Source organism: Auxenochlorella protothecoides (genome assembly GCF_000733215.1).
Source record: "Auxenochlorella protothecoides strain 0710 unplaced genomic scaffold scaffold118, whole genome shotgun sequence".
Taxonomy (NCBI): domain Eukaryota; kingdom Viridiplantae; phylum Chlorophyta; class Trebouxiophyceae; order Chlorellales; family Chlorellaceae; genus Auxenochlorella; species Auxenochlorella protothecoides.
In genome coordinates this window covers 74185-84354 of record NW_011934228.1, presented here as the reverse complement: position 1 = coordinate 84354, position 10170 = coordinate 74185, and the positions used below count along the sequence as shown (strand labels likewise).

At 64.0% G+C, this 10170-nt stretch overlaps 6 protein-coding genes across 6 annotated transcripts in view; 3 read left to right on the top strand and 3 right to left on the bottom strand.

The window, feature by feature from the left end:
- The window catches only part of F751_0890 (Fumarylacetoacetase), a gene marked incomplete at both ends in the record, with an annotated part of 2977 nt that extends 1925 nt beyond the window's left edge, over nt 1-1052 (top strand). Inside the window, 2 exons of the mRNA XM_011399943.1 lie at nt 47-505; nt 846-1052. Coding sequence (XP_011398245.1) covers nt 47-505; nt 846-1052 — 666 coding nt within the window. The remainder of the gene's footprint in view (nt 1-46; nt 506-845) is intronic.
- Nucleotides 1053-1461: 409 nt separating this feature from the next.
- Nucleotides 1462-2496, bottom strand: F751_0889 (Zinc finger AN1 and C2H2 domain-containing stress-associated protein 11; the record flags this gene model as incomplete). The annotated part of the gene is made up of 2 exons (XM_011399942.1): nt 1462-2110; nt 2243-2496. Coding segments are annotated over 2 exons (903 nt in total), but the record flags the coding sequence as incomplete, so codon positions are not given.
- Nucleotides 2497-3537: 1041 nt separating this feature from the next.
- Nucleotides 3538-3765, top strand: F751_0888 (Thioredoxin; the record flags this gene model as incomplete). The annotated part of the gene is made up of 1 exon (XM_011399941.1): nt 3538-3765. The coding sequence occupies one exon, from the start codon at nt 3538-3540 to the stop codon at nt 3763-3765; it is 228 nt and encodes a 75-aa protein (XP_011398243.1).
- Nucleotides 3766-4305: 540 nt separating this feature from the next.
- F751_0887 (60S ribosomal protein L38) lies at nt 4306-4803 on the bottom strand (the record flags this gene model as incomplete). The annotated part of the gene is made up of 3 exons (XM_011399940.1): nt 4306-4328; nt 4434-4617; nt 4801-4803. The coding sequence occupies 3 exons, from the start codon at nt 4801-4803 to the stop codon at nt 4306-4308; spliced, it is 210 nt and encodes a 69-aa protein (XP_011398242.1).
- Nucleotides 4804-5790: 987 nt separating this feature from the next.
- On the top strand, nt 5791-9243 carry F751_0886 (putative ribonuclease; the record flags this gene model as incomplete). The annotated part of the gene is made up of 8 exons (XM_011399939.1): nt 5791-6348; nt 6601-6815; nt 6948-7207; nt 7484-7623; nt 7947-8145; nt 8269-8459; nt 8607-8651; nt 8965-9243. 8 exons carry the CDS (start codon nt 5791-5793, stop codon nt 9241-9243), a joined length of 1887 nt encoding a protein of 628 aa, XP_011398241.1.
- A 235-nt stretch (nt 9244-9478) lies between these two features.
- On the bottom strand, nt 9479-10168 carry F751_0885 (hypothetical protein; the record flags this gene model as incomplete). The annotated part of the gene is made up of 3 exons (XM_011399938.1): nt 9479-9613; nt 9746-9934; nt 10052-10168. The coding sequence occupies 3 exons, from the start codon at nt 10166-10168 to the stop codon at nt 9479-9481; spliced, it is 441 nt and encodes a 146-aa protein (XP_011398240.1).
- Nucleotides 10169-10170: the final 2 nt, after the last annotated feature.

The window sequence follows — 10170 nt, the reverse complement described above, 5'->3', positions numbered from 1 at the left end:
GAGCCCCCCCCCCCCCCAAACCACCCACACACCCACTCACCCAAAGGGCATCTTCATGGGGGGGTCGGCCAACCAGCTGGGCCACCCGTTGCGCATCGAGGCCGCCGACGCGGCGGTGTTCGGCTACGTGCTGCTGAATGACTGGTCGGCGCGCGACCTGCAGAAGTGGGAGTACGTGCCGTTGGGGCCCTTCACCTCCAAGAACTGGGCCACCAGCATCAGCCCCTGGGTGGTGACCGCCGCCGCGCTGGAGCCCTTCCGCGTCCCCGCGCCCACCCAGGACCCAGCGCCCCCGGCATACCTGCGTTCGCAGGCTGGCTGCAACTACGACCTGGACTTGCGCGTGGGCGTCGCGCCAGCGGGGCGCGCGGGGCCAGACCCCGTCACGCACACCAACATGCGCACGCTGTACTGGACCCCGGCGCAGATGGCCGCGCACCACACCGTCAGCGGCTGCCCGCTCGTCCCGGGCGACCTGCTTGGCACGGGGACCATCAGCAGCGAGGTGGGCTCTTCGGGTGCGGAAGCATTGGGGGTCCCGTGGTCATCTGGACGCGAGGCATGCCGCACCGGCTGTGGGCTGCGCCAAGACACGCTTTGCTCGGCGTACTCCGTGCCAGCGCGGGCTGAATGTTTTGAGAGCCGATCAGCTGCCATGGGGTTTCTGGAGTGCTTGCTGACCAGGGAGCCTCCGATCGGCATGGGCAATCAAGGTGCACAGGCAGGCAGCCATGCTCCTCATTCCTCTGCTGCTGTCGGGCACCACGCTGGCATCGGCACGCCTGCGCGCCACTCAATCCTTCTGACCTCCTCCACCTCCCTTCCCCTGATGCCCACACTCGCAGGGCCCGGGCGGCGCGGGGTGCCTGCTGGAGGCGACGCTGAACGGGACGAAACCTGTGGCACTCCAGAGCGCCGGCACGCACCGCGCCTGGCTGCAGGACGGCGACAGGGTGGTCCTCACCGGCCACTGTCAGGGCGAGGGTTACCGCGTGGGGTTCGGGGAGTGCGCCGGCACCCTGCTGCCCGCCCTGGACCTCACCTTGGCCTAGGCGCGAGAGGGGCCGCCTAGGGGACCCTCCTGTGGGTCAATGGTTCAAAGTGCTTCCCACCTCGCCTCGGCTTCGATCACTCAGATTACAGGCTCTCACCCAATGACCCTGCTCCGTGCGCTCTGCCGCCCCCTATGATAACGCATGACCAGGGAAGGCGGCCCTACCCCTGAATGTGTCGCGGAGTACAAACGCCCGTCCGCCTGCTCGATCCAAATTGCCCCACCCGCGCCTGTACTCGAAGGCGTGTTAGTTGACAATACAACACTGTGGGTAGCAACGTGCAAAGTCAGTACGCACACAAATGCTGAAGAGCAGGCATCCCTGCAGCGAAAACATACAGGCCCACTCAGCTCAGCACGCACACCGCCTCGGGCTCCCTCTGCTGTGGCCTGCCACCGGAGTGCGACCTTTCCACATGCTCCACGAGCTGGACAGGGTCGTGGAAGCGCAGCTCACACAGCGGGCAGGCTTCCCGCAGCAGCCGGGCGCCGCTGGCCCAGCTGTCGCGGTGCGCGACCTCGGCGTGGGCTATGAGCTGCCCCACGTCGGCAAAGCAGTCGCCGCAGGCAGGGCATTCCTCGTTCGCGGAAGAGGGCGGGGCTCGGGGCTGGGAGCCCGCTTGAGAAGAGCGTGGCGTCGCATGGGGCTCCCAAGCAGAAGCCGGCACCCCAGCCGTGCTGCTGCTGGGTCTGGCGGCCTCCCCCTGGGATGGGAGTTGCTGCCTGCGCCGGCCCTGGCCTTTCGCCGGCGTCCCTCGCGCAGTGCTGCCGCTGAAAAGATTGGAAAAGGCAGCGGCCACCCTGCTCTGCGCCGCAGCAGCCGCAACTGCGCCTGCAGAGGAGCGTCCCTGTGCCCTGCTGCCCCCGGGTGCCGCAAGGCTGGTGCAGGCGTGGTCCGAGGGCAGCCGGTGGGCCAGGCAGACCGTGGTCCCGCAGTCCTTGCAGGTGAACGCCGAGACGCTGGTCAGGCGCTCACGGCAGCGTGGCGCGGGGCAGCGGGGTTTGTGATGTACCTTGGAGTAGTTGGAGGGGTCGCAGGCCCCGCTGCTTGCGTGCCTGGGAAGGGAAGAAGAGCGGCATACAGCGAGAGGCTGGTTAACAACGCGGCATTGAAGTTCTCGACGGGCATGGCCATGCTCGCGAGACCTTGGCAACGCGAGCCCCATTCCACCCAACTACACAGCTTACTTCTCGAATGCCGCGTCGGGAGACTCTCCCGGCCGTGGGCGAATGGCCAGGGCGCACACGGGGCAGACAAGAGTTCCAGGCTCTGCATCTCTGCGTGCACACTCATGCTGTGCCTGGGAACGGTGTTCCAGGCAGAACACTCCACGACAATGCTTGCATGTGAATGGTAGGAAGTCCAGCTGGTTGCAGTCGGGAAAAGCGCAGTGGGTGCCTACGCTGAGGAGATCAGCCTCGTCCGCGTCCCCCACAGCCATGCCAGAGGAGCCGCGTGTGCGACAGGGGATAATAAACTTGTTACTTGTAGCCAAATAATTGGGAAACTCTAGATATTTGCGCGAGATCATTCCCACCTGTGCATGTCGGTCTCGAAGCCACCATAATTTTACGTGATGGTTTGAGTAATGGAGGTCCAAGAACGACCAGGATAGACAGACATCACCTTGCCCCGTGATCTTTATGCACATGACAAGATACAATTGCCATTCAGGAGACGGCATAGGAGGAGTGACCTCGTGGGTTTTCCAAACTCCACTCGCTGTACCTTCCCTCCACCTCTTCTATTGGAGCTCTGCCTGGCTTGCTGTGAAGATGCATACCTCCTGCTGAAGTGTAAATGACTTCCATGTGCGGTGTGTGCATTCAATCACAGCCATTTACCTGTGCTGAAAGCTGGAGGGCGTTCGTCCTTACTAACCTGGATCAAGAGGGGGAGAATGTCAAGTTATTTGGCCCTTCCACTCCACTGCTGCAGCGATCTACTTGAAGGTCACGACAGATCGCGCCTCCGAGATAAATAAAGATCAGAATCCATGCTCCCAGACAGAACGTTGGTTCACAAGCTTAACTGCTGAACAGGCCAAATTTGCGACGGTATGCTGCAGGCTGCGGCCCGTCGCGGGGGCCTGCGCCTGCTTGGGGCACCACATCGCCCCTCGCAAGCCCTGATCGACGCATCTGGGGCTCAAAGGTTATATTCCGCCGGCATTGACGGTGCTCGCGCGGGTGTGCAGACGGCCGAAACGTCGTCCCCAGCCTCAGCTCCAAAGGCCCCTGCGGTGCTGCAGCTGCACAGCGACGAAGAGGTCCAGACTGCACTCAATGCTCTCGGTGGGTACATGCGAGATGGTCATGACCTTCGGGCTTGGGTAGATCGGAGCAGGGAAGCGGCAATGCCGGAGCAGCAGCGCGGCTGCCTGTGTTGCAGCACCGAGATTCCTCTCCTACATCTAACCCGTGCAGGTGCCCATGGCCTTGCCATCCTGGACTTCACGGCCGTCTGGTGCCCCCCCTGCAAGATGATCGCGCCACTGTATGAGCAGCTTGCTGCAAGTCACCCCGCCATCAACTTCTACAAGGTCGACATTGATGGGGAGGCCGTCAGGGGCACCGTCCTGGAGCAGGCGGTCTCCTCCGTGCCCACCTTTGTGTCGTACCGCGGCGGCAAGCGCCTGGACCAGTTCAGCGGCGCTGACCGGGCCGCGCTGCAGCTCATGGTGGATGCACTGAGCAGCGCCGCAGCATGATGGCAGAGAGAGTTACTGAGGCCGGCGGCGAGTGAGAGGATGGGAGAAGCATGTGGCGCGAGACAGTGAGAAGGCAGGACAACAGACAAGCAACCCCATCATGTGGCCGTGCAGCTCATGGAGCTGCATTCCTGTCAGGGAGGGCTCATCGTCGAGGCAGAGAGCCTCTGGGAGCCTACTATTATTAATGGTGCCATCACAGCCAACCTCCTCTCCCAGAGGTTGTGAGCCCCCGAGTGTTAGACTCTCGTCAACTCCGCTGCACTGCATCTCTGTGCTGTTCGACATCGAGCGCTGCGTCCGTCGAGATTCCAGCATGCTACCCCTCCTCCAGGTATTCCACCGCATCCCATTGCTCTGCACCACACCCCCTCTTGCGAGCACCGTTCATCAGATGCGTCTGACTGCTCGCCCTATGAGCCCGACTGTTTACCCTGTCCTGTACAGTATGTCGGCACCAAGGCTTGAGAGTTACAGGAGGGTTAGGGTGGGCAGTCCTTGCTTGCGCGCAGACGGATCATCCAACATCAGGGACCCAGCTCAGAGCTCCTGGACGTGCAGCCCTGCGAGACGGGAGAACGAGGGGCAAAGTTTAGACCAGTTGAATGACCTCAGCAGGGCTGGTGTCTTCCGGCAAAACACCTGGCTGTGGGCTGCACTGTACCCACCTGGTGGCAGGGACTGCTTCAGCTTGTCGGCCTTGTCTCCATCGGTCACGCTCAGGGTGTAGAGGTACTTGGAGCACCTGACCTTGAACTTAGTCACAGAGCCGGTCTTCTTGATCTTGACGGACCGGGCATCCTTCCGCCGGGCGGTCAGGAGGAACTCCTTGATTTCCTCGATTTGCCGGGGCTGCAAGGGGGTGGTGGAGGAGGGCGGCGTCTCTCACTGTACGAAAACACGCTATATGGTGTACTCCACGAGGTAAGGATGTCGAAAAGCGCTGAGCTTTCGACAATCGTGAGTTCGCCTCCCAGCGGGGTGCAGTGGCGAGCTCCGGCATCCGAGCAGGTTACACAACCTTGCCGCCCTCACCATGGTGCTCCTCTTCTACTTCTGAGAGAATCAGGTGGTCCAGCTGGAAGAGGGAGAACCGGTACGGACAAAGACTGGTATGGGCGGGGGGAGAGAGCCGCCCGGTATTGTCGTGTGCAGTACCATCGGCGGGAATGGGTACGACGACGTAAGCCCCACCCAGACAGACGCAGAGAGCCAAAGACACCCTGGTGCAGTGCTAAACTTTCCCACTCACGAAAATAGACGTAGTAAAGAGGGAAGAGTGGACGTTTGAGGCCAACAATGGATCCTGTTTCCATGGTGTGCACCCTGACATACAGGAAGGGTAGGTTGACATGCCTTCATGTATGCCAAAAGAAGCTCCTGATTGTAGAGCTGCATCCATTCCTGTAAACTTCCAAAATGATGACAATCCAGGCATATCTTGGAGCCTCAAGCAACCCACCACTTGGGCCCATCCTGCTCGCTGACTTTCTGAGCCCACTCACGTTATCTGGCAATAAATCTCAAGGCCTCAACTGCTCCATATAAAGAGCATTATCGAGATAGCTCACAACCATCACGTCTCTCCGGATCCCAGCACTAGCGTGCACTGTAAATAAGCATGATCATTTATGCTTCACGCACAGCTCGAGTGGCTATGGAAGCTTTGCAGATGTCTGATACATGGCACACCCCACAAGCATTCCTTCTGCCTGACTCCATTCCTACAATACGAATCCGACTCGCAACATCTACAAGAGAGAGGTGTGATCCTCAGATGGTCGGCACGTCCCTGCTCTTGATCCAAATGCTCAGATCACTTCATCCTACTTTCCCCACTCCACCGCATCAGTCTCCCCTCCTCGCGACCATCAATGCATCCTCATGAACCCTGGCGGGGCGAAATGCACCGTCATTCCCGGTGCTCTAGAATGAAGATTCTCACGCCATTGCTCCTTGCCACCTTGCAATCGGTGGCCCGCTGATCAGTCCGCCACGAAGGCGAGGGAGGTGGTGGTAGGAGGGATGCCTCCTGCCAAGCTGGCCACCCTCCTGCGCCAGCTGGACTCCCTCTCGCGCCTGTCGGCCACCTCCTTACCTTCCAAGTACATGCCTCATGCCGGCTTCTCCTGGGCGCCTTTCGGCTGCGCCCGGGCCCTGCGCACCTGCACCCCAACCCGGGCGAGCTTCTCCCGCAGCCCGGATGCCCGCCCCGCCCCCCCCTGCCTCCCCCATGGCCCGCTCCTGGACCGGGGCCCCTGGCGGCACGCCCGCCGGATGAGCGTGGAGGTGGCCGCTGCCCGCCACTCGGGCGGGCCCCAGGGTGTAAACCCGGGCGCCCTTGTCCAGTTCCGTCGCGGCGAGGAGTTCCACCTGGGGCGCGTGGTGCGCCCCAACTCCCGCGGCTGGCAGGTGCAGGACGCGTCGGGGGCGCTGTACGGCATCCGCGCCCAGGACATCGCGTACCGCCTGCCCGGCGAGGACGCTGACCTGGCGGTGCTGACCGCGGAGGTGGAGGGCATGCTGGACCCGGCCCTGCTGGCTCTGGGGTGGGAGGTGTCGGAGGCCTCCGCGCTGTACAGCGTGGCCCAGATGGCCAGCTTCCTGTACGGGTCGGAGGGCCCCGCGGCGCGCGCCGCCGCGCACCGCCTGCTTCAGCAGGACGGCACCTTCTTCAAGCAGGTGGGGCGAGAGCCGCCCCTCTTCTCCCCCCGCCCCGCGGCGGCGGTGGAGGCGCTGCGCACCGAGCGCGCCGCGCGCGAAGCCGCGCGCGCCGCCGCCGCCGAGTTCCAGGCCGCCGTGCACGCCGCGCGGCGCGCGCCGCCGGGGTCAAAGCCCCCGCCTGGGGCCTGGGCGGCGGGGCCGCACGCCGAGCGCATGGCTACGCTGGCCGCCTACGCGCTGGGCCGCGCCACGGTGCGCGAACACGCGCGTGCGGTCAACCTGCTGCACGACCTGCATGCCTCGCCCACCGCGCACGCAGCGGGCGCGCTGCTGCAGGAGGTCGGCGCGCTGCCCGCCGACGTCGACCTGGCGCTGCTGGCGGCTGGGTACTCGCCCCACTTCGCGCCGGGGCTGGAGGCCGCCGCGGCGCGCCTGGCCGCCGACCCGCCCCCGGACCCCGACGCGGGCCGGCGCCGCGACCTCACCCGCCTCCCCTGCGTCACCATCGACGACGACAGCACCACCGAGGTGGACGACGGCCTGGCGGTGGAGGCCACGCCTGACGGCCGCCTGCGGGTGTGGGTGCACGTCGCCGACCCCGCGCGCTGGGTGCAGCCCGGGTCGGAGCTGGCACGGGAGGCCGCGCGCCGGGCCAAGTCGGTCTACCTGCCCAACGCGCTGGTGCCCATGTTCCCCCTGGCCCTGGCAGAGGGGCCATTCAGTCTGACCCAGGACGTCGCGGGGCCCGCGCTGAGCTTCGGCTTTGTCCTCAATGAAGGTGTGTGTTGGTTGCGTGTGGGGGGAAAGAGGTCTTTTGTGGGGGAGAGGGGGTGGCGGCGCCTGGACGGGGTTTGGTATTGCTATTCTGTGCTGACACCACATGCCGTGGAGGCAATCGCTGGGCTGGCGAACAGCAGCGCCGCCCCTACCAACTCCGTCTGGTGCTTGCCTGCTCCTTTTATTTGTTTGTAGACAGTCACCAGGGACTGCGGCTCTGGTGTCCCCTGGCCCAGTTTTTCAACATCCGCCCCCCTCACACTGTATGCCTGTGCAGACGGGTCGCTGGACGCAGACTCCATAGAGGCCTGCCCCTCGATCGTGTGCCCATCCCGGCGGCTGAGCTACGACGACGTGGACAGCATGCTGCTGGAATGCACGCCGGAGCAGGAGCCAGACATGTTCCGGCTGCATGCGGTACGGGGGGGGCGACAGGGGGTATGGGCTGTCGTGCTTTGCATGATTGATCGGGGGTCTGCAGGCTGAGCGTGCATGGGCAGGCATACAGGACAGAGGGTGTGGCAGGAAAGATGGGAGTGAGGCGATGAGGTGAATGGCAGGGACGCTCCGTCCCCCATCCAGTGATCCCTCTGCACTCATTCGCTCTGGAATGGGGTGACGCTCAGGGTCACGAGGCCACAGATTCTGATCGGTGGGAGTACCGAGCGGTAGCCGACAGCGTGCTGCTCCTGCAATCCTCACACCCCTTACGGAACCCACTCCCTGGTTCATCCCCACAGGCGTCACTCGCGCGCGTGGCATGGCGCACAAGCCAGGGCGCCATCCAGTTCTCCATGCCGGAGGCCTCCATCGGCCTGGCCAGCGGCCCCGACGGGCGGCAGCGTGTGACCATCCAGGACCTGCAGTCACGGGAGTCGGCCTCGCGCCTGCTGGTGGCGGAGATGATGATCGCGGCGGGGGAGGCCGCCGCACTCCTAGGTGAGCGCGGTGGGATTGGAGGAGGTGGTGTCCGGCACAGACTTCCGAGCACCGGCAAGTGTTCCATGTGGTGCCACGCATGCACACCCTCCTCGCTTTCACCCAACTGAACCCTCCTCTCAGGCCCGCGACTGGGCGTGGCGCTGCCGTACCGCGGCCAGCCCGCCCCCGTCCTGCCCAGCGAGGAAGAGCTCGGGGCGCTGCCGGCGGGTCTGGCGCGTGACGCGCTGCTCCGCTCGCGCATGATGCGCAGCGCCATGGGCGTGGAGCGGCCGCTGCCCCACGCGGGCCTTGGCCTGCCCGGCTACGTCCAGGTCACCTCCCCGATCCGGCGCTACAGCGATCTGCTGGCACACTGGCAGCTCAAGGCGGCGCTGGCGAGCGCGGGCGGGGCCGGGCCCGGGGCGACGGATGGTGCAGCGACCGATGCGGCGACCAGTGGCCCGCCTTTCACCCCGGAGGCCCTGGCCATGGAGGTGGACACCACCACCAGCATCACGCAGGCGGTGCGAGCGTGTATGACTGGAGTGGCTCGTGCAGATGGGGCTGCACTACCTGTTCCGCCTTGGGGCTGTGGCGACTGACTCTCGCTCGTGTCATGGTCAATGCGCCGCCGGCTGCAAGTTCTCCAGGCAGGGATACGAAGCCTGACGCTGGCGGCCGTGACCGGGCCCAGCCCCTGGCAGTGTCGTTGTCTCCCTTTGCTCTCATAGAACCGGTACACTCCTTCCCTCCCCCTTGTATCATCATTCTTGGGAGCCCGGTCCATCCACTCACACACTCACACACTCTCCAAAACCCCGGCATCCCCCTTTACAGGCGCTGAAGATCGAGCGGGAGGTGGAGTCTCGGTGGGTGGCCCGCTACTTTGAGGAGCGGCTGGCAGAGGACCCGGGCAGCACCTGGTCTGGCACCATGCTCTCCTGGCTGCGCCAGGAGCTGGGCCTGGCCAAGGTCGCGCTGGACTACCTGGGCCTGGAGATGGTGGTGCGGGTCAGCCGCCCCGTCACGCCCGGCACGCGCTTTGCGCTACGCTGCACCAACGTGGACCGCGACACCGGGGTGGTGCAGCTGGAGGCAGGGGCCAACGTGCGATGATGAGGAGGAGGGTGGTTGGCGAGAGCCTTGTCGCGGTCAGGACGCCTGGCGACCTATATGTGCGGGCCCTGGTGCTCAACCCCCCCTTGACACTGCACGTGTGGTGACATGCCATCAAGGCATGCCGTGCAACAGCGACTTGCAAACCTGATTGTTGGCACACTGACAATGTAGGGTGCGGGAGCTCCTTGCCTGACCCCCTGTGCCAGACACAAAACAAGGTCCAGCCAGGAAGTCATGCCTTGTTGATCTCGTTGGACTTCCAGAGGCCATAGCCCGTGCTCACACCCAGGAAAGCCAGGATGGTGGGCGTGAAGGCTGGGTAGACATACTTGGAAATGGTGGAGTCCACCTCTGAGCTCAGGAAGCCCTGTGTGAGGGGGGTTGAAGGTGCGAATGGGAGCCAGGGACGGTGCTGCAAGTTGCAGGGCGCGGAGGCGAGGGGTCATCCAGTCAAATCCGCCGCGAAGACCCCTGGGGTGGCATGATTCCAGCCACTCACAGATGCTGCCAGTGCCAGGCCCTCTAGGATGGCAACAGTGAAGATGCCGACCAGGAGCCTCAGCAGCACCGATTCGATGACAGACGCGGGTGCAGATGGAGGGGCCTGCTGTGGGGACGCTGGCTGGCTGCTGGAGCTCCTGGTCTCATTGGACCCGGCTTGCTTCTTGGGGCCCTTCTTCCTTACCATCTGAAGGGTAGAACTTGGGAAGTATCCCGCTGAGCACAATGCCTTGCACATTGGGGCATGCAGTTCCAAGGGATGCACGCAAGTCCAATTGGCTCGGCAATCTGATATGACTCTCACTTGTTCTATGAGGAGCTCCCGCTCCGTGGCAGTGGACTCGGCTGCATCCTCCGGCTGATCTGAACCTACTGCATGCAGTGGCCTTGCCAAGCGGTGTGGCTTGTGAAGAGAGTGCATGA